General features: G+C 45.6%; 1 protein-coding gene across 1 annotated transcript in view; it reads right to left on the bottom strand.

Annotated features, from left to right (window-relative positions):
* The window catches only part of GPA33 (glycoprotein A33), a 78,825-nt gene that overhangs the window by 14,062 nt on the left and 40,777 nt on the right, over nucleotides 1–23,986 (bottom strand). Inside the window, exons 2-5 of the mRNA XM_082244604.1 lie at nucleotides 23,227–23,378; nucleotides 10,267–10,483; nucleotides 7,130–7,294; nucleotides 1,952–2,068 (exon numbers count right to left, since the gene is read on the bottom strand). Coding sequence (XP_082100730.1) covers nucleotides 1,952–2,068; nucleotides 7,130–7,294; nucleotides 10,267–10,483; nucleotides 23,227–23,378 — 651 coding nt within the window. The remainder of the gene's footprint in view (nucleotides 1–1,951; nucleotides 2,069–7,129; nucleotides 7,295–10,266; nucleotides 10,484–23,226; nucleotides 23,379–23,986) is intronic.

Consider the following 23,986-nt stretch of genomic DNA (forward strand, 5'->3'; position numbering starts at 1 on the left):
CCAATGGGACACAGATAGCGACGTGTTGCCTTTAGCTATTACTAGGATTAGTACATAGATCGGTAGGTCTATTTACTGGTTTTAAAATGTATTTTTACTTTTCTTACTTTTTTTTTTTTTTTTTAGCTTCCCAATTCAAAATGAGGTCATACATCCCAGGAGTCTTCATGGGCATTTTTTTTTTCTCTTCATCTGAAAGAGAAGAGGGACTCTCTCAGTTGTGCACACCCTCCTGCCCGTGCTCCATCAGAATATTGCTACCTATCAGATTCTGCAACCGGAAGTGACTTATGGACTACAACAACTTACTGCGCATGCATTCCAACATGGAACACAGCCAATAGGTTTCCTAATGTAACCGAACACGAAGCAGCGGCGGACATCTTCTTACACCCACGCAAGTCCTGAATTTTACATTTATTTTAGCAGACTCACCTTCTATACTGAAATAGACAATTTCACTGCGACCGAGTGAAATAGTCCATTTCACTATATAATCAGTTTGTCGCTGAGCAGTGCGGGGTGTACCAAGATGGCCGTCGCCACCTTCTGCCTGCAGGATTCTTGCTACATTTACTATATTACAATAATAATATAAAATGTAATACTGTTATTTAGTATACAAGGTGAGTTTACTGCTAAAATAAATGTAAAATTCAAGACTTGTGTGGGTGTAAGATGTCTGCTGCTGCCTTCGTGTTCGGTTACATTAGGAAACCTATTGGAACGCATAGCGGCCATGTTAGAATGCATGCGCAGTAAGTTGTTCTAGTCCAAACGTCCCTTCCGGTTGCAGAATCTGATAGGTGAGCTAAGGGCAGATGGATTCCAGGAAGTAAATGCTACATGAATCATCTCCCCTTACTCAAGATGGCTACAGCTAGAAATGCTAGGGAGGGCGGGGGTGTTTAAATTGATTTCTCAATACACTAAAGCATGGAACATTGAGATCGACCGATTATCGGCAAACCGATATGCACTTTCCCTGATATATCGGAATCGGCCCCTAAGGTTACGAATATTGCCGATATTTCGGTAAAGTGCTGTACCTGAATGATGCTTGCAGCTAGCGCCATCACCCGGTACCGGTGGCCATAGCAGACAGTTGGCTGTCTTGTAATGACAACTGATGCGGCTGAGAAGCCACTCGGCTGTCATTACAAGGAGCGAGAGGGGATGTCCCCCCCTCCCCACCTCCCGAAGCTCGCTCGGGTCTCCTGTCCCACCGGGAGACCCAGGCAACCAGCCTGCACAGCCGCCGAAGACCCGATCAAAGCCGCATTTGGCTCTGATCGGGTCTCCATGCAAAAACCCAGAAGTGATGTCATGACATCACTTCCGGGTACTCGGCGCCAGATTAAAAAAAAATGACAGCATTCAAAACAGCCAAACTTGGCGTTTGAATGCTTTAAGTGCAGAGGAGGGGGTTGAGGACCCAGATCCCTCCAGAAGAGTACCTGTAAAGTGAAAAAAATGTTTTAAAATGTATGAAAATAAAAAAAATCGGGCGATACAGATACGCGATGACCAAAATATCGGTATCGGCAATGAAAAAACTATATCGGTCGATCCGTAATGGAGACAAGGGTGGAGGAATGGAGACAAGGGTGGAGGAATGGAGACAAGGGTGGAGGAATGGAGACAAGGGTGGATGATGGTGAAGTTTGCTTGGATTTTGAGAATGAATCAAAAGCCTTTACATTTTGCGGTGCTCAGATCCAGTTGGTTTACGCTTTAGGAGCCCATTAGATATACAGCAGGTCAACAGGTACGTTTTTGCACTTGCATCATTTTAAATAGTCAAAAGATAGGAAAAGACTCTTATTGGAGAGATGCACTGCGTAGGTTTTTGGTATTTAGCGCTTAACATTTTAAACCGTTATTAATAGCATAGATTATAAAGCACAGAAGGGTTAGTGGGTCCTAAGAGGTTGAAGGTTGGGTCCCTTACGTGGCATTACTGCTAGCGTCATGTTGCAGGAATCCTGTCCGATTCGGTTTTGGGACGTGCAAATAAAGAATCCCGAGGTCTCCATAGAGATGTTCTTGAGGCTCAAAACGCCTCCTTCTGTAGAGACAAAAACATTTATATACCAAAATTAATTCAAACCATTCTGCAATTCACAGACCATGCAGTATAAGTGTGTCAATGTGTACTTATCAAAATGTTAGATGTAGCATGAAAAGAAATCCTTTAATATGTAAAAAGGACATGCATGCTTAGTAATGTTCATCGGTTATACATCCAGGTATAATTTACTCCTACATGGATCATAGAACAACGTTCAGGCATCATCAAGGTGTCATACCAGGTAAAAGATGACAATTCCACAAATGTCTTACACAGACCAGCCCCTGCTGCATCCTCTCACCTTGTGACTTTCTACAAAGTTACAATGTTGCAAGCTAATCCTCTGGTGCCCAACCTGCAGCCTGAGGGCCACATGTGCCCCTTTGGTATATATGGTGTGGCCCTCAGATCCCAGCAGCAGCTCTAGGCTTTGTGAGGCCTTAAGGCGAAATGAGACCCCACTCACGCCCATAATGGGGGAAAAAAATAAATAAATAATTCAACCAATAAAAATTACCTGTATAAATGGCATAAATTAAGAGCCTTAATGGGTGGTTCACATTAATGCGATGCCAGACATTACATGTGATTTGCACCGCATTACTGTGCAGATCACATGCGATGTCTGTCCGATGCAATTTCAGCCATACAAATTGTATGGCTGAAATCGCATTGCATTCGCACCAGAATGGTGCGTGGCCCTTTTTTTTTGGTCCGCACTGGAATCAGATCGCACTGTGATCTGCGAACCGATCTGGGGGTGTCATTAACTGTACATCGCCACCCCCAGTGGTTTGCACATCTCAGGTGCGATGCAGGAACCAGCACTGAATTGCAATGCGAACCCGGGACTTAATCCTATGAATTCATAGGATCTGGAATTTTCTCTAACCAATTATCATAAAAAAAAAAAAAAAAAAAAAAGGGATCTCCACTAGGAATCCATCCTTGGCAAGAGACTTGACCCTTTGATGTGGGAGCAGACAGCACTTCAACATTAGTCATACTCCTAATTTGTAATGCAACTAAAGAGTGCTTCTATAGTTAAATTTGGAATCCCAAAAAGGATCTCCATTAACCACCAGAATAAAGGCGGTGGGGTGTTAGCGCTTAAGGATATAAGGACAATAAATATTCCAACAGGAAGTAATAAAATAGGAACAAATCTAAAAATAAAAAGATAAAAAAAAATTGGGGATGGAGCGCACAGGGGGGAATAATAGTCCATGTGCGTGTCTCAAGGGGATGGGGTCATTAAAGAACTGTGCAGGAGTCCATCTGTAGGGTCCAAGACAGTTCCAGGGATGGAAGGGTGCTGCTCAGGGCCGGCTCTCATGAGAGTGAAGTCAACTCTGTATAATGTGTATAAAGGGAGAGCGCCTCTGAGTGCAAAAGAAATTTTAATATACAGAGATTACAAAGTAGTAACTCACATAGAGGTAACTTGTGTTGCATATGTCCGGGATGTCAGTTTCTCCGTTGTTGGTGGAGCGGTAACACTTGACAAAGGAGTGCGCATGCCCCGTTGGGTACTCTCGCATGCTCTGAAACGCGTCGTGATGCTCTTCCACCCTTCTGCTTGTGCCTTGTCGTCCCGGATCTGACGGCAGATGCAATCCATCTCCGCCTTGCGGTTTCCACCTCCCGCCCGCCGGAAGCAACAAAGCAAGCCGGCTCGCTTGTTTGTCCCCTCATCACACCCTGGGCTCTGCGGATCACTGCTCCACCACCAACGGAGAAACTGACATCCCGGACATATGCAACACAAGTTACCTCTATGCGAGTTACTACTTTGTAATCTCTGTATTAAAATTTCTATTGCACTCAGAAGCGCTCTCCCTTTTCCTTTCCAGTAACCACCAGAAGCCAAGCATTGACCATCCACAAATTTGACTGACCAGAATCCGGTCCATTGTGAAGTGAAAACTGGACAAAAAAAAAAATGACAGCTTCAGTATAGTTTATTGCAGGCTTGAATCAAAAATAGAAAAAACAAGCTGCTGCAATGTGTTTAAAGGCCCCTTTCACACTTGTGACCTAAAAAGTCACGCCATTTTGCCTGGACTTGAAGCAATGCCTGTGTAATCTTGAGGGCTATGGATCTCAAAACGCATCAAAGTCGGACCAAAGTAGTGCAGGGACCAGTGGTGTATTTAGGTTTTGTGCTGCCCTAGGCCTGACTAAACGTGGGCACCCCCTAATTTACATATGACCCACCCCTTCCTGTAAAAGGCCACACCCCTTACTGTTTATGACCTGCCCTGTCATCTGTGAACCACAGACCACAAGTCTATCAGTGCCCATCAGCATAGCCTCATCAGTTCCCATACGTTCACCCTCATCAGTGCCCATCTGTGCAGCCTTATCAGTGCCACCTCATTACTGCCCATCAGTGCAGCCTCATCAGTGGCTATCAGTACAGCCCCATCCATGGCCACCAGTGCAGCCTATCAGTGCATCATAGCAGTGCCCATCAGTGCTGCCTTATCAGTGCAGCCCCATCAGTGCAGCTTATTAGCGCCTCATCAGTGGCCATCAGCGCAGCCTCATCAGTGGCCATCAGTGAAGCCTCATCAGTGGACATCAGTGCAACATATCTGTGCCCATCAGGGCAGCATATCAGTGCAGCCCCATCAGTGCAGCCCTATCAGTGTGCATCATGCCAATCAGTGCAGCCTCATTAGTGCCCATAATTGTAGCCTATCAGTGCATTATATCAGTGCCTATCAGTGCAGTGTATCAGTGCCACCTCATCAGTGGCCATCAGCACAGCCTCATCAGTGGCCATCAGCGCAGCCTAATCAGTGGCCATCAGCGCAGCCTAATCAGTGGCCATCAGCGCAGCCTAATCAGTGGCCATCAGCGCAGCCTAATCAGTGGCCATCAGCGCAGCCTAATCAGTGGCCATCAGCGCAGCCTAATCAGTGGCCATCAGCGCAGCCCAATCAGTGGCCATCAGCGCAGCCTAATCAGTGGCCATCAGCGCAGCCTAATCAGTGGCCATCAGCGCAGCCTAATCAGTGGCCATCAGCGCAGCCTAATCAGTGGCCATCAGCGCAGCCTAATCAGTGGCCATCAGTGCAACATATACGTGCTCATCAGGGCAGCATATCAGTGCAGTCCCATCAGTGAAGCTTATCAGTGCACCTTGTGCCCATCAGTGCAGCCTCATTAGTGCCCATTAGTGCAGCATATCAGTGCTGCCTTATTAGTGAAGTCTCAATAGTGCCCATCAGTGCAGTTTATCAGTACCGCATATTGCTGCCTCATCAGTGGCTACCAGAGCAGCATATTAGTGCCCATCAGTGCAGCTTATCAGTGCCAGCTAATCAGTGCTCATTAGTACCGCCTTATATCACTGGATAAGTAAGATTACTCATTTCTTTTAAGATATTTGGACTTGTGTTTGCTGCCAGTGATTGTAATCATCGGATTATTTCACATATTTGTATAATAAATAGGAAGTCCAGAGTCATTATACAAATACGTGGAATAATAAGTGGCAGCAAACACAAGTCCAAATATCTTATAAGATAGGAGTGATCTTACAAACCCAGTGACATATTGCGATCGCACATATGGGGTGAGCAGGTCCAAAATATTATTGCCATCATATATAATTAAAAGTCTTAATTGTATATGATGCAATTCAATATGCTCGCTCAAGGACAAGGATGTTTAAAGAGATGAAATTATATAATTGACATGATGCCTGCCATACCTGGGGGCGGAGGAGGGTAGGCGGAGCATTAGGCTGCAGTGGCACTCTTATTAGCATTGGCGGCCATCGGGCCAGTTGTATTAAGTGTGGTCAGCGATCTGTGGTCTGTCTGAATGTCCTCACCTGCCAGTATGATACTGCCAGGTAGCAGTGTGACCGCTTTATGGGGGTGCCAGACTGATTTGCCACCTGGACTCTGCCCTCTGGCCCAATTTTTCCCATAAGCCCGGCGGGACCCTTTTCCTGCCGCACCCTGGAGGAGGCTATTTTTTTTTTGTGCAGGGTGCAGCTTTTTTGCTGCCCCCCTGCAAAGTGCCGCCCTAGGCCTGGGCCTTGTTGGCCTAGGCCAAGATACAGCACTGGCAGGGACTACCTTGAAGTCACACAGATATGAAGGGTACTCATTGGAAATCATGGGGTATGTCTTGTCATGCGACTTTGCAGTCCCAAATCACAGGACAAGTCGCACGAGTGTGAAAGGGGCCTAAAAGTGATCACATTTCTCTGCAGGGTTGGATTGCAGCAATTCCAAACTCATCTACTTGTAGTCCATCAAAACAACCATTTTAGGTCTTTGTTTTTTATTTTGCAAAAAAAAAAAAAACACACACCATACACACACCATCATTTGGATCACCATCACATTTCCTTGTGTATGGCCAGCTGAAAGGGTCTATCAACCCGAACAATTAACTTATTTGCTCCTATTTGGTCTAATAAATAAAATATACCATTTAAAGCATTTCATTAGATCTGTTCAATAAGTAAAAAGGTAAACCCATTGATCCTGCTGGAAATCTTGTGAGCTGATAACTTCCTTTGCCCTTGGCCTGTGCTGACTGTTACCAGTTGGCATTATTCCCAGCCAAATATTGCAGCTGAGCCATGGTTTTATTACCCCCCCTTCTTGAGCTGTGGATGCAGTGGCCAGGGGTGTACACATGCTGCATCCGCAAGGCTTTGCTTCACATTAGGAATTATGCCCCCCCATTGCTTTAGGAAGGTGTGGCACCCGCCAAACTTGACCTATTCAAGTGAAAAGGGTCGCAAACGGTTAAAACAAGATGTGAGGCAGCGATACAACACCCTCACACCACCTGTCAAATACTCTGAAGAGCGACCCGAACATGGATTGCCTTTCAGAGATCTTTGCACATGGGAAAGAGCCATTTAGGAGGCAAATGAGGTTACAGTAGTGGACTGAAAATTTGAGTTGATCCCTCCTGACGGCATGGGCTGCATTTGCAATTCTAAGTAGTGTGTGTGTGTGTAGGTGAACCTCCTAAGTACATTTGTTTTTTTCCCTCTGTGGCAATATAGGACGCCTTGATAGTTACCTGAAGTTGCAGTTGCTGGTAAGGGTCGGGGGGCATTCTGCGGAGAGAAGCTTTGCCAGCTATAAGTGGGTGAAGGAGACCCCTCCTTGGAAGCACAGGTCAGCTGGATGGCCTGCCCATATTCTGCAGTCCCAACAATGGCACAATCTGGTTTTGATGGAGTCACTGTCAAGATGAGAGAAAAAAAAAAAAAAGTTGGATTTGTAAACTGAAAATCAGCAGGAAATTAGAAGTAGAGATATTATATATATATATATATATATATATATATATATATATATATATATATACATACACACACACACACACACACATACACATATATACATACATACATACATACATACATACACACACACACATACAATTATTTATATTACTCACACTTACTATATATGTACTCATAAAAAGTTTGCTGTGCCTGATGTATTTCTTTTGATCGTCAGCTCCATCCAATGTTCATAATGCAATATTTCCTTGAAATGCTGGAATCCGGAAAATACAGCATTAAGGCCACTAGATGGAGCTGGCGATCATAGGAAATGTCCATATTTGACATATTACCAGACTTGTATATGACCGCTGTATAAATGTTTGAGAACCCAACAATGGACATTTCTTATATGGCCCCTTTAGGTCGGTTAAATATACTTTTGAAAGTATTTTAAATATATATATTGTATAAGTGCAAAACTATACCTGTGGGTCCTGCCAGAAATCTAGTCAGCCTGTTGATGTGCTCTCTGCCTGTATTACCATTTTTTAATCAACTACAATGCCACACCCTTTTAGGTTATCAGGATTTGGTGAGGGTCTTCTCTCTGTTCTGTTGCATTATACAGAGACTGGTCAACCCAAGATAGAAAGTGTTCTACCTGGTGCAAAGAAAGAAGGAGAAGAAAGAAGGAAAGAAAAGAAGGAAAGAAAAGAAGGAAAGAAAAGAAGGAAAGAAAAGAAGGAAAGAAAAGAAAGAAAGAAGAAAGAAAGAAGAAGGAAAGAAGGAGGAAGGAAGGAGGAAGAAGAACACTCATCTTAAAGTTCTCATAAGCTGCAATAAAAGTTGTCTTCGGAATCCTAATTTTTTTTTTTTTTTAAGATGCACCAATGAAAGTTGAATGTTTAAGTAAGGCCCCTTTCACACATACAGTCCGCTCAGTTCATCAGTTCAGTCACGTCAAAAATGTATCAGTTTTGCATTTATTTTTTTTACATACACTACCAATGCAAAAAACGGATGAAAAAAAAAAAAAAAAAAAAAAAAAAAAGGACCGTTTGTCCGTTTATATCCGTTTTTTGTCCGATCCGTTTTTTTGACGAATGAAAAATAGGGCATTCATTCATTCCAAAAAACGGACATTGACGGAAGCTGATGAAAACGGATGTTAACGGATGATCATCCGTTTTTACATAAAGATGCATTGATGTCCGTTTGTCATCCGTCAACAGATGGATGAAAAATGGACAAACGGTCCGTATGTGTGAAAGGGGCCTAAGGCCCCTTTCACATAGGCGGACCGTTCAGATCCGCCTGTCCGTTTTTTTGGTGGATCTGAACGGTCACCCCATGCATCTTTATGGGGGATCGGATGTCAGCGGAGACATGTCCACTGACACCCGATCCGTCAAATCTGGATGGATGGAAACCCTATTTTCCATCCGTCCAGCGGATCGGATGGGATCGGGTGAGAACGGACTTAAGGTCCGTTCACATCCGATTTCCCCCATAGAGATGCATGGGGAACTGTCAGCTGTGTCTCCGCACACAGCGCGGAGACACAGCTGTCATCCTCCTGCTCAGCGGGGGATCGGCGGCTCGATCCCCCGCTGAGAAAAGCGGAGTCCGTTTGACGGACTGCTGTGTGAAAGGAGCCTTAATGTCTTGCTTCCAATTGCTACACACAGTGCAGCTGCGGTCATCTGTGACCCCTCACTTCTTCCACTAAATGCCTTGATAAGAAAACTCTCTCTCTGTTTAAGTGCAACTCCAAAAAAATGTATCCATCTATCTCATTTACCAACTGGAATGACCTGTCATCCAGGGGGTCCCTCTCGATTTCCTGGCGGAGCTGGCGCTGTGGAGGGTGAGCCGGTGATCACCTGTGGGATGGCAGGAGATGTGCTGATCCCTCGGCAGCAGTGGGTGGCGTGGATCCGCGGGTAGAAGGGCCGTGGCGTCACTTCCTGGAGACAGGTGCAGAACAAACGGCGACGCGTTGCGGAGCCTGAAGAAGGAGCGCATGCTCCGCAACGCGTCGCCGTTTGTTCTGCACCTTGTCTCCAGGAAGTGACGTCACGGCTCCTATTACCCGCAGATCCATGCCACCCGCTGCCGCCGAGGGATCAGCACATCTCCTGCCATCCCACAGGTGATCACCGGCTCAGCCTCCACAGCGCCAGCTCCGCCAGGACATCGAGAGGGACCCCCTGGATGACAAATGCCCAGAACCCCCATCTTACTTGTGATGCCTGTTTTTACCACACCTTTGTGAGTAACAGTGTTTTAATTTGCCATTAAAGAATTTATACTGCTACACTTAGATTGGAGATCGGTTTCTTCGCTCTGTTAAATTGTCTAGAAGCTCCTCTGAGCATACTTTGGTAAGTGTTGGATATGTAATGGTTTTGTGCATTTTACTACATTGCTTTTTGACAAAATTTCATACAAAATTACTTGTATAGCCCCTAAATTATACTTGGTTACCTGTACTAAAAGAAAAGAAAAAAAAAAGGGGGGGGCTAGGAGGTGTGTAGGGGTGGAGACAAGGTGCAGAGACAGGCATGACCTGGGGGGGGAGGGAGGGCGAGTTCCTGCACCTTTTCTCTGAGAAAAAAAGCCCTGGTGGAGAGAATGGACACTCCTCCCTACACAGTCTCAATAGGGAAAAATGAACAACTGAGGCTGTCAATCACCTGCTGTGTGCTGGGGACATTGAGGGGGCAGGGCCAGCTCCTGAGATTGTTTGGTGTCGGCATAGACTGAGGAGTGATTCATGCAGATAGAGGAATGAGGGAGCAGACAGAAATCACACTTGGTGCTTTGGATCACGGAAAGTACACACTATAGAAGGATAGGATCTGTTCCTTTTACTTTTCCCTATCCAGTGAACGCGATGATTAGAGAACATTATTAAACTTGCCTAAGACTATGAGATCCATTTTGGCCAGACGGGTCCCGGTGCGATCTGTGGGAAAAGTTATCTCACAGTGGTAGGTGCCGTTGTCTTCCATGGTAAGTTGTTTGATGAGGATAGTGGCATCGTTCTGGTAGACATTTCCAGTGAATGCCACTCGGCCTTCGTAGGCGGGATCGCTGTGATTGACACCAGCTCCAAAAAATGTGGCTATGACTTCAGTCTAAAATACACAAGAAGAAAAAAAAAAAAAATTATGACATAAGGATGAAATACACTGCTGAAAAAAAATTAAAAAGGAACACTTTTTAAAACAGAGTATTGTAAAACCTTGGGAGTGAGAGCGTTTTGCAAGACAAGCAACATTTTTCCCTAAATTTTGACTTGATAAATAAGTAGTGTCATGTCACAACAGAGAGATTTAAAGAGAAGAGAGGCGCCTCTAAGTGTAGCAAGAAAGTTACATTTAACCACTTCTCGACCGGAAGGATTTGCCCCCTTAATGACCAGGCCATATTTTGCGATTCTGCACTGCTTCACTTTAACGGACAATTGCGCGGTCGTGCGATGCTGTACCCAAATAAAATTAATGTCCTTTTTTTCCCCACAAATAGAGCTTTCTTTTGGTGGCATTTGATCACCTGTGCGATTTTTTTTTTTTTTTTTGCGCTGTAAAAACAAAACAAAACAAAAACACAATTCTGAACAAAAAAAAAAAAAAACTATTTTTCCCATTCTGCAATAGAACATTCCCAAAAAACAAAATTTAAAAATCTAAAATTTAACATTTTAGGCCAATTTGTTTTCAGCTCCATATTTTTGATAAAAAAAAAAAAATATTGCAATAAATGGATTTTTGTAAGATCTTACCGTAAAATCCTTTTCTCTTAAGCTCATTGACAGACGTAGTCTTCTTGATTCTCAAGAGCTGGGTTATGTTGTCTCCGCAGAAGTAGGACTAGGCAGAAAGACAAAACGTTCTGGCTCCACCTTAGGGGCAGTCCCTGAGGGTATATCCTCCCTCTCTCTGCTACAGGGAATCAGTTCTGTTCTAAAGCAGTAACAGAGAATTTAACCCAACCCAACTCAATGATAGAGGGGCGGGTACTACGTCTGTCAATGAGCTTAAGAGAAAAGGATTTTACGGTAAGATCTTACAAAAATCCATTTTTCTCTATCGCTCATTGACAGACGTAGTCTTCTTGATTCTCAAGAGCTGGGACAGCCAGAAGCAGTGCCACAAATGAGGGGTGGGATTGACAAAATCAAATCCAATCTAGAAGGCCCAACCGGTGCCAAACTAGAAGTTTTAAAGGCTCATTATAAACAAAGAATGAGACTAAAAGAAAAATTTCCAACGGAAAAAACCCTCGAGGTAGACCACTGGTCTCCTCAAATTGCGGCCTGCAAAACCTTGCGGCCAAACGAGGCATCAGACGATGCCATTACATCAACTTTATAATGTTTAGTAAAGGTATGCACCGACGACCAGGTAGCCGCCTTGCACACCTGGACCACTGACGCCTGATGGCGAAAGGCCCATGACGCACTAAGCGCCCGAGTGGAGTGCGCCTTAACAGGGAACGGGGGCTCCCGACCCTTAATAGAATAAGCCTGCACTACCGTCTGTCTGATCCATCTGGAAATGGTCGCGGCAGATGCAGGCAACCCCTTTTTGGGTCCATCCGGGATCACAAAAAGTGAATCCGTCTTGCGAAACGAGTCTGTCGTTTTCAAGTATACCCTAATCGCCCGGACCACATCCAAGGAGTGTAAAGCAAACTCCCGAGGATGACTGGGCTTAGGACACAGGGAAGGTAACACAATTTCTTCATTCAGATGAAATTCTGAAACCACTTTTGGTAGGAAGGATGGATTCGGACGAAGAACCACCTTATCTCTATGAACCACCAGATATGGTGAACGACAAGATAATGCGGCCAGTTCTGACACCCTGCGTGCAGAAGTAATAGCCACCAAGAAGGCCACCTTCTGGGACAACGTAGGTAGAGGAATCTCCCTAATATCTTCAAAGGGAGGTTTCTGAAGAACCGACAACACTAAATTAAGATCCCAGGGGGGTAACGGCGCGTGCACTGGCGGAGCCAGATGTCGCACCCCCTGGATGAAATTCCGCACCAAGGAATGAGTAGCCAAAGGCTTCTGAAAGAAGATAGCTAATGCAGAGACCTGACCCTTGATAGTACTCAAGGCCAGTTTCTGCTCAACCCCTTGTTGCAGAAAAGCTAATATTCGACTAATCGAATAAGACCGAGGACGGAACCCCAAAGGTTCACACCATGCAATGTAGGACTTCCATGTGCGATGATAAATCTTTCTGGAAGTCGCTTTCCTTGCTTCAACTAGAGTAGGAATAACTGAAGCTGACAAACCTTTGTCCTTCAGCACCTGGGTCTCAATAGCCAGGCCGTTAAAGCCAGCGATCGTAAAGCAGGATGGAAGATCGGTCCCTGAGACAGTAGGTCCTCCCTGAGAGGAAGTCTCCACGGGACGTCCGCCACCAGTCCTTCCTCCTCTATCCTGCGAAGAAGTCTTGGCAGTAACGCGAGAGGAGGGAAGGCATACATTAGCTGGTATTGCCCCCACGGGGCGATCAGTGCGTCTGCGGTTTCTGCTAGAGGATCGCGGGAGCGAGCCACGAATCTCTGAACTTTCCTGTTGAATCGTGATGCCAACAGATCCACATCCGGGGTGCCCCACCGTAGGCACAACTGGTGGAAAACGTCTGGATGGAGGGACCATTCCCCCTGATCCAGGGTCTGACGGCTGAGATAATCTGCCTGCCAATTCTCCACCCCCGGAATGAACACCGCAGAGATTGCTGGAACAAATCGTTCCGCCCAGCGAAGAATGCAAGCCACTTCTTTGGCCGCTCGGACACTCTTGGTGCCCCCCTGGTGATTGACATAAGCCACGGCCGTGGCATTGTCCGACTGGATCCGAACCGGGCTGCCCTGGAGCTGCTCGGTCCAGTGAATCAGACAAAGTCTGATCGCTCTCAGTTCCAATACATTTATCGGTAACCTGGATACTTCCGGGGACCAAAGTCCCTGGACAGATAACTGACCGAGAATTCCTCCCCATCCGGATAGACTGGCATCCGTGGTCACTATCGTCCAATATATTGGCAGAAATGACTTTCCCTGGCTGAGCATCGGAGACCGAAGCCACCAGACCAGAGACTCTCTGGTCTGTTTGCTCAATCGGATCTGATTGTCCAGGGATTCCGGATTCCGATTCCATCTGAGAAGAATCTCTTGCTGAAGAATTCGGGTATGGGACTGGGCAAATGGGACTGCTTCGAACGAAGCCACCATCAACCCCAGAACCCTCATGCAAGTCCGAAGGGAAGACCAGCTGTTGGACAGTAACAACTGGACTGCTGATTGAATCTTTCGGAGTTTCCCTACCGGAAGAAAAACTCTTGTCCTGACTGTGTCTAGAATTAGACCCAGATATTCGAGCCTCTGGGTGGGAACCAGAAATGACTTTTGCTGGTTCACCAGCCACCCGAATTCCTGTAAAGAAATCATAGTAATTTCTATGTTTTGTAGCAAGGTCTGAGGAGACTCTGCATGAAGCAGAAGATCGTCTAGGTAACCAAGGATCGATATGCCTCTTTGGCGCAGAAGTGCCAACATTGGGGCCAACACCTTCGTGAAGACCCGCGGAGCCGTGGCGAGACCGAAAGGTAACGCCACAAACTGATAGTGGTTCTCTTCTACGGAAAAGCGTCGAAACCGCTGATGTCCTGCGAAAATGGGAATGTGAAGATATGCATCCTTGATGTCTATGGACGCTAGGACATCCCCTGGATGCAGGAAGGCTGCTACTGTGCGAATGGACTCCATTCTGAATCTTCTTATGTTGACAAAAGAATTGAGTGCCCTTAAGTCCAGAATTGGACGCACTTTGCCCCCTTTCCTGGGTATTGTAAATAGGTTTGAATAAAACCCTTGAAACCGTTCTGTCCAAGGAACGTGGACTACCACTCCTTGTTGTAGTAAATCTGTGACTGCTCTCCGCAGATCTTCTAAACGATCCGGGGATAGTCGGATATTGGAAGGGAAGAATCGCGCCGGTGGGAGAGATCGAAACTCGATCTTGTACCCTGACCTTATGACTTCGCAAACCCATTTGTCCGGGATTCTGGAAAGCCATGGATCCGGGAACCGGCGAAGACGTCCCCCCACCCCAGTTATGGGTGGGGGCGCACCTTCAGGCTTTGGACGGTTTATCTTCAGGTCTGGAGGGGGCGGGCTTTTGCTTGCCCGACCAACGACCCCTGACGCCTCCTGCAGGAGCTTTGGAGGACTTAATTTTTTCACCCGCGGGACGAAAAAACCTCTTGTGAGCAGAAAAAGAAGGCCCTCGTCTTTGACGAGTTCCTTTACCTTTAAAATTTTGCGGTAAAAAGGTGCTCTTTCCACCCGTGAGATCCTTAATGATCTCATCTAAGTTGGCTCCAAATAGACGCTCTCCTAAAAAGGGGATATTAGCCAATGCTTTTTTGGAACCTTGGTCGGCTAACCAACCTTTTAGCCACAGTGTACGCCTGAGAACCACTGCTGAGACTGATGCTGGCGCCAATAATGGAGTGGCGTCTAACGCCGCATCACACACAAACTGTAACCCCTGTATCATTTGTTCCAACAAATCTGATACCGCCTGAGGGACCTCTTCTAAGTCCCGGCGTAACCACTTGGTCCATTCAGTTACAGCCTGCGAAACCAGACCAATAGCTATTATAGGTCTGAAAGCTGATCCAATCAAGGAAAACATGGTGCGAGACATAGCTTCTATCTTGCGATCCACTGGATCTTTAAAAGACGGAGCGTCTTCTAGAGGAATAACCGTGGCTTATATTCAATCTAGCAATTGGTGAATCCACCACAGGTGGTTCTGTCCATTTCTTAATGAGGGTTTCCTCAAACGGATAACGCCTGTTAATGCGTTTAGAAATAGTAAAAGTGCGTTTTGGCAGACGCCATTCTTCTTCGATTGGATTGCCAAAACATTTGGGCAATGGAAAAACCTTCGCCACTTTGATGCGTTTTTTAGTCCCAAAAGGGATTTCAGTTTCAGCTATTTCCGATGGAATACCCTGTAATCTTAAAGTTTCTTGAACAGATACAATGAGTGCGTTTACCAACGCTTCCTCTCGGGCTATGGCTGATGCCAAAACATCCTCCTCGCTGTCTGAAGAGACAGGACCCGAGACACCAATACCAGATGAAGTACCTGCAACTGCAGAAATAGGCTCAGAGTCTGAATCCGAGGTTTCAGATAAGGGGTTAGGCGGGGGTCGGTTTCTTGCGCCCTGTCCCTGACAAGCCACTTCCACCCGGGACACAAAAGTTTCCATAATAGCTGACAATGATTCAATTGTCAGTGGGGTGCTGGAGGATCCTGCAGACCCCTCGAGGGGATCCGGAGGAGATACATGAGTGGCAGGGTCCATGTTAATTCAGGACACCTTTGCCAGCAAAAACAAAAAAACTTTTTCTTTTTTTTTTTTTTTTTGTGTGTCTCCCCCTAGCGCAATAGCGCCCCTCAGAGTACCTGCTTCTCGATCCCACAGAGAGAGAGAGAGGGACCCCCAAGGCTCACCAACCGATGCAGTGAAGTTTCCAACCAACTGCAGTCAGCTTCTGTCTTTTACAGACTGGAAGGAGCTGTAGCTTTTTCCCGGGTAGAAGGACGTGGCTCCGCCCCCTGTGTACGCCTTCCGGCGTTCCCAGCTCTCCACGAGGTAGCTGGGCTCACGAAACATGGAAGAGACATAAGACTCCAAAAACATGGCGGCCGGCGTGACCTGAGGACATACATGCACTTGGTCTACGGCAAAATGGCGGCGGACCGCCGAAATCGTTTTCCCAGCACATCCACCTGCATCTCTGCTAAGAGGCGATATATGGATCTACAGGAGATACACTACAAATAAGGTAGGATTATACCTCCTATGTCTGCTGTAATGTTACAGTCTGCTGGGTAGAGTGTTAGCTCTCAAACCAAGTCCACTTCCCACAAACACATGCTGTATTACAAGGGGGACTTATTAGTATCAGATATATACTGACCATATATGGAGGGGCCCATAATTCATACTGCCTCATAACGAGGAAAGAAAAAAAGGGAACGTTTACTCACCATACCGAACCGACAGGCACCCTCTCTTCACAATACCCTCTCCACCGGGGTGGGGGGTTGTGGACCACTCGACTCTCTGGTTCCTGGCGTCCAAGCGAGACTTTTAACTCGCAAGGTCAGTCCCTCCACTGGGACTCCGTCGCGGCCGACCCAGCGCGGAGCTCTGGTCTGCACGCACTCGTAGGCAGAAACCGGGGTGACCACTGGATCTCAACATCCAGCCCGTCGCCCGGCCCCGCATACTTACTTGAATGTGTCGCGGCCGACCAAGCGCAATGCCATGGTCTGCGCGCGCTCGTAGGCCGGCTGGGGTGACCACAAGTGTCGCCCAGTCCGGCATTTTTGCTTGAAGATCTCACAGGAAAAAAACACTGGAGAAAACTACCTAAAAAATGTCTTTTTCTAAAGAAAAAAGTCTTGCCAGGACCAAAAGATCCCAGCAAGGAACTTAGGTCCTTACTCCTGACTAGACAGAAAAAAACTGATTCCCTGTAGCAGAGAGAGGGAGGATATACCCTCAGGGACTGCCCCCAAGGTGGAGCCAGAACGTTTTGTCTTTCTGCCTAGTCCTACTCCTGCGGAGACAACATAACCCAGCTCTTGAGAATCAAGAAGACTACGTCTGTCAATGAGCGATAGAGAAAAGCGTATTTTGATTGGTTTGCGCAAAAGTTATCACGTCTACTAACTACAGGAAAGATTATTTATTTTTTACTAGTAATGGTGGTGATCTGCGATTTTTAGCGGGACTGCGACATTGGGGTGGACAGATCGGACCCCTGACATTTTTGACACTTTTGGGGGGACCAGTGACATTACTACAGTAATCAGTGCTAAAAATATGCACTGTTACTGTAATAATGACACTGGCAGGAAAGGGGTTAACACTGGGTGATCAAGGGGTTAAATGTGTACCTAGGGGCGTGTTTCTAACTGTGGGGGGGCGTGACTTGTGAAATGATCACAGAGACCTGTGATCCTATATAGAAGGATCACAGGCGCTCTGTGATCATTCCAGGGAGAAGGACGGTCGGCTGTGTTTACAACACCTGCCCGTCCTCTCTCAGCAGGAAATGATCGTGGAGTCTCCTAGCTGCAGGCGCACAACCGACGTATACCTATGTCGGTTCGCGCAGGAGCGACTGCCTGCCACAGTATAACTGCAGCGGGCGGTCGTTAAGCGGTTAATGAAGGTATAACATTTAGTTCCTCACATGGTTGATACATAAAACAGGCACATCTAAGTATGCAGGCATCCAGGGTAAAGCTGAGATGTGTAAACTCTGCGCAAAAGGACTCTAATAGGATATGCCCAAAAAAGATGTGCAAAGAAAATATATTCCAGTGACAAATGTGTGGAATAAATAAAATATAGTATATAGATAGTGAGTGTAGGTGTAGGCTGCAGCCTCCCTGAATATTAGTCCGGGGACTAAATATAAAATGAATAAAAGATAGGGTGTTGGCGCTGCCTATTTAAAATACAATAAAAACGTACATTAATACGTATATTAAAAAAGAGGGGTAAAAACCGACTAATAGAACCGACTAATAAGACTCAGAGGATTATGGAGGTTAAAAATTAGGGATAAAACAATTAAGATCGATGTCTAAGTTAAGGCCTTTGGGCTGTAGTGTATTAAGTCTGTATATCCAGAATGTTTCGTTTTTGGAGATTTTATACCCCTTATACCCCTGTGTGGGGTGGGTGCTTCTGGTAAGTGAGTCTTTTTACCAGAAAGGACCAGGCAGCACCCTACCACACGGCACGGGGTCACCCTTTTGAATGCAGTGATTGCCACTTACCACTCACCCACTTCTATATATATTTTTAGAATATCTTGCACAATATACTCAGCCACTGGATTATAGAAATTCCACCATTTGGACTATTCACAGATTTGTTGTACACCAGCACCATTTGGACTGTGTTTTCTTTTTAGTATATTTTATTTGTACACCAGCACCATTTGGACTGTGTTTTCATCTTATTATATTTTACTTGTATTTTTATAATTTTATCCTTTGCATATTAGTTTTTTCTCCAGCTCTTTACAGCACTTTCCATATACTGTATGATCAGAGATGTATAGTAACGAAGTAGAACTACTTAAGTACTGTACTTAAGTACCGAAATGCGGTATCTGTACTTTCCTAGAGTAGAATTTTTTTCTCCTACTTCTACTTTTACTTCACTACATTTTTTCAATGATTTCGATACTTCTACTCAAGTATTTTTTTTTTGTGCTGCATAGTTACTCGTTACTTTTAAAAAAATTACCACTGCCAGAACAGTAGATGGCAGGTTGCATAAAGCTCAAAAAAATGTGTATAATGTCATTTGTAAATCAGCGCATACGAAAATAAAGGCTGTGTATAATAAAAGCTGCTATACCAAATCTTTCCAATAAAAAGAAAATATGAAACAAACAAATAAATGGTGCTACAGCGCTTAAAGTGCATCAAGAAACTACTAACAAACACAGGTTAATCATTTGAATAAATCATTTGAAATAAAAAACAATATGATGTTCAAACTTTTGACTTCTTTCTTTAATAACTACATAACACAGTACTTGTACTTCTACTTTCAGTACTTGAGTAGAATTTTTTTTTTCCAAACTACTGGTACTTTTTACTTTTAGTACTTAAGTAGCAAATTTTTTGAAAAAACTACTTGCAATACTTAAGTAAAAAAAATGTTGAATACTTTAGTACTTCTACTTAAGTAACTTTTTCTGCGAGCACTTCCACTTCTACTCAAGTCACTTTTTGATCGAGCACTTGTACTTTAACTCAAGTAGAAATTTCGAGTACTTTATACAAGTCTGTGTATGATACAGTTGGGAATTTGGGAATTTTTTGCACGTACACTATAACACTGTATTTGATAAGCACTTTATCTGCTAAGCACTTTATTTGATTAGCACTTCATTTGCATTTATTTATGTTTTAGCATGCAATATTTATGCTAGGATATTTAATTATTAGCAACCGTCACTTTATAGTATTTACAGTTTGTACGTTTTTATTGTATTTTAAAATAGGCAGCGCCAACACCCTATCTTTTATTCATCCAGGGTAAAGCTGTCCACATAGACCGTCCTCCGCACCGCCATCAAGGTCAGGCCTGCTACATTGCGTAGTCTTTGGTCACGACTGCAGGCTGAGTCAGTGGTGAGGAGAATGGTCTATGTGGACAGCGTTACCTGGATGCCTGCCAGGAGCAGTCTGGCAACTTTCACCCCAGGGGGCAAGTACAAACCAGAGGCCCATGGTGCAGCGACTCAGCCCCCCTCCCACTCTCTCTCTTCCCGTTCTCCTCCTGACCCCCATTCCAGGCTGAAGCTCCACTCCAGGTACTCTCTACTCACCGACTTAATCCGGGTTCCCAACCTGGCCAGCAGGGGGCGGTTGGGGGGAGCTGGGATAGCTCGGTCAGGGCTGGCGAGTCTCAAGTGGGGCATAAAATGGGCCTCTGCTCAGACACATTACACCATCCATGCTGGGGGGAGGCCTGTGCTCTGTCCTTGTCTTCATCCCGCACTCAAAAAGTCAGCGGTGGGGACTTTTTAATTCTCTTCACCAGGAATCCTTTAGGCATGTCTGTGGCAGAAGCAGTGCAGCCTTTTTACAGGGCATCAGAGAGGCCCAGGGGGCAATTGCTCCCCTGCCCCCTGACCCAGTCCTAGCCGGATGCCTGCATACTTAGATATGCCCCTTTAAAAGCAGAGTTCCACCCTGGAAAAGCTTTTTTTAATAAAAATCCCCCCGGGACAGTCAGGGCTAGTGCATTCCACAATGGCTAGCCTCTGATCTGTCCCGGGTTGCACTTACCTTTTAGAAGAAATACTTACCTTGAAAAAGTATTGTCCAGCGCTGCCATCTCAGGTGTGGGCAGCTTGAAGCCAGCGCGATCCTCTTCTGTGCCCTCTTCAGTCCCACGATGCACTGCACCAGCCCCACCGTCACTTCCGTTGTCGCAGCGTCATCCCTGCACAGCTTCTGGGCATGCCCAGAAGCTGTTTAGCAAGGTATGACGGCGCCTGCACCGGAACTGATGTCGTGGCCGGTGCAGGCGCATTGATTCCTGGGAGCGATGACGTTCAGCTCCCAGGAATCATTGCAAGCCAGGAAGTGACGAATCGCCGTGGCCGCCGAGGGGGAGGAAGAGGAAGTAAGGTGAGTATACTTTCTTCTAAACCAGGTAAGTTAAAAAAAAAAAAAAAAAAAAAATTGCGATTATCCATTTGTTTTTCAGGTGACCCCGGGCATGAAGATGGAGGTAAGTATAAATTTAGGGTGGAACTCCGCTTTAAATCATCAACCATGTGAGTTGTTAAATGTTGAACCTTCATTAAATGTATAAAAATAGCTGTGCTAAGTTACAAGCCAATCATACGAATTAGCTGCCAGCACAAATATGCAGGAATACTAGCATAAAAAAATACAAATACAAAGAAGTGCAGCACTGCACTTTGTATTATTTTCAGTAAATGTAACCATATTGCCAGGCCAGTTGCTACAAGGCAGGCAAACCAAGCAATTGCTTGGGGCCCCGAGCTGGCCTGGGGCCCCAAGACAACAACTGGTTAAGAATAAATGCAAGGACACTGTGTGAGGCTGTAAGCGCCCCTTTGATCGTCAATGCAGTAAAGTGCAATGACACTGTTATCGGGATTTCCCTCAAGGGGGCCCCTCTCTGCCTCAACAGATTTGTAAAAAGTCTGATAAGATCTGCAGACACAAGAGAGATCCCTGGCCTACCAGCTAGACTTTATACAGAGTATGGACCATCCCATGGACAGTGCAGACTGACAGCTCCTACTGTATACAGATAGCAGGGCTCTAAATGCAATTAAAATTTCTGCAGCCGTTGTGGATGAGTGAGGAGCAGATAGCATTAGGGTGAGTAGCTGCTAGGACCCTCTGCTTCTACATCTGCTGAGTGCCGACAGGTCTGAAAACTTTTTTTTTTTTTTCTCCCTTCTAATCTTAGTCTTCCTATGTCTCTTTTTGTTTATCTGTCCCCCTCCTCTCTCTCTCCTTTCTTTCTTAGATCTATATCTATCTATCTAGATCATAAATATATATATATATATATATAATCTAGATAGATAGATATATGTGGTTCCTGTAGGCTTTGCGTGTGTGCGGGGGGTCCTCCATGTCCATTTTGCTTGGGGCCCCCAAATTCCTTCAAACGGCCCTGCATATTGCTACACTTAGAGGCGCCTCTCTTATCCTCTGTAGCTCCTGCTGGATTTTGCTTCTAATCCCTGTGTGGAGGCGCCATTTGTGGATGGACATTTTATGGGTACACAACTTATCATATTGCTATAATCTTTTTATATGGACTATAAACTGAAGGACTTCTAAATAAATGGCTGTAAAACGAATCATCTGAGTTTCTATTATTTCTTATGGGAAAATTTGCTTTGACATACGAGTGCTTTGGATTACAAGCATGTTTCCAGAACTAATTATGCTCGCAATCCAAGATTTTACTGTATAATATTAAGTCAATTACACTCCTGGAATATTGATCTAGTCCCGTTAAGTAGCAGAGGGGGTTGTTATCTGTTTCAGCTGCTTTGCCGTTATTTCAATTAACAGGTGCACTAGATGGGCAACAATGAGACAACCTCCAAAAACAGAATTGGTTTTTACAGGTTGAGGCAACTGATTTTTTTCCCCCCTACTCATCTTTTCTGACTGTTTTCACTAGTTTTGCATTTCGCTAGGGTCAGTGTCACTACTGGTAACATGAGGCGATACCTGGACCCTATAGTGGTTGCACAGACAGTAAAACTCCTCCAGAAGTGCACATCAATATATGCCACTGCCAGAAGGTTTGCTGTGTCTCTCAGCACAGTCTCAAGAGCATGGAGTAGATTCCAGGAGACAGGACCATAGAAGGTCCTTAACCCATCAGCAGGACCGGTATCTGCTCCTTTGTGCAAGGAGGAACAGGATGAGCACTGCCAGAGCCCTACAAAATGACCTCCAGCAGGCCACTGGTGTGAATGTCTGAGCAAACAATCAGAAACAGACTCCATGAGGGTGTCCTGAGATCCTCTAGTGGGCTATATTCTCACTGCCTGGCACAGTGGAGCTCCATCCTGCCCCTTCAAATTTTCTTGTCAATGCAGTTGAAAACAAACGTTGATTTGACCCCACTAATGATTAGAAGAATCAAACTTTCTTGAAACATTTTCCTCAGTTTTCTTACAAAATTCTGCCCATCTATGGCCAGCTTAGCATCTGCTCACCTCCCAGTCTCAGCCCTCCACTGACCAGCAGCAGGAGTGGCATTGAGATCGTTCAGCGGGGGGAGTCGGGATCCAAGCCACCAGCTGTTTCTCAGCCAGCAAGGGATGCCCTGTCTACAATAATCCGACCCTGAATCCAGGGACAAAACCGGGGACAGATTTGGTCCAGGGACAATGTCCTCAGTCCGGGCACTGTCCCTGGAAACGTCTGGTCACTTCACTTTATCCTGTTGAGTAGTACTAAATGCAAAGCGGATGATATCAAGTTGTCAGTTTTGCTCACTGGCCTAGTCTCTTTCAAGTTATCTCTGCATATTCTGTACTGTGTTGATTAATTGCATTTTTACACGGCTTGACCTGCTGCATTTGCTTTTCCACAATAAATATATATATATATATATATACACACACACACACATCTCTCTATCTCTCAACTGGAAACAGAGGTGAATATAGATAGAGAGATAGAGGGTCTGTTATAAGATGCATTGCAACAATCAGTAGGGAAAGGCACGAAACTTACCTGATCTGGTTCTTTGTTCCATATGGCGCTGCCTCCGTTGGTATTGGTTGCTGTGGTCTGGTAGGTACATGGCAATGTGGCGCTTTGCCCCCTGGGGGCTTCAACCAGTTTTTTCGGCGTCTGTACGTTGATAGCACAAACTGCAGCCAAAACTGAAAAACAAAACCACAAATTCCTAAGTCAGTTAAAAAGGAAGGTGTTGTGTACTTTTTAGGCTGAATCTCCAAGGGCTCTTGCACGCAAGGACTCTAAGCCTCTGCAATGTAAGTTCCAGTTAATTTCTCCCGTCTGGGAACTTGGAAGCCCACATGCATGAATGGTTGTGCGCGTCTGTACTCAATATATACAGGGGCGGACTGGGCCGGGGGGAAGGAGGGCAATTTCCCCCCGGGCCGCTCTGATCCCCCCAGAAAAGGCCACTGCAGCATCAGCTCAGTTTCTTCAGTAAGTTTCACTTACATGGTGAATGGCCGGCGCGGCCCCGAGACCCATTTCTTCCTCCACCCGGCCCTATAATCTGATCTAGACTGGTTGCTAGAATAGCCAGCCGCTTGGCGTCTAGCAACCAGTGACGTCACGGTCCCGAGGAGGAAGAGAGGCTGAGAAGGGACCCAGCATGCAGAGCGGAGAAGGATCTTCTTAGTCCTCCTCCGTGCCTATTACTGGCTCCACCCACTTCCTCCCTCCATCTCCCACTGTGCAGGCCACTGCAGAAGAGAAGAGGAACTGGCGAAATTTTTGCCTGCAGGAATCCAGGACT

The sequence above is a fragment of the Pelophylax lessonae genome (genome assembly GCF_965119305.1).
Source record: "Pelophylax lessonae genome assembly, chromosome: 2".
NCBI lineage: Eukaryota > Metazoa > Chordata > Amphibia > Anura > Ranidae > Pelophylax > Pelophylax lessonae.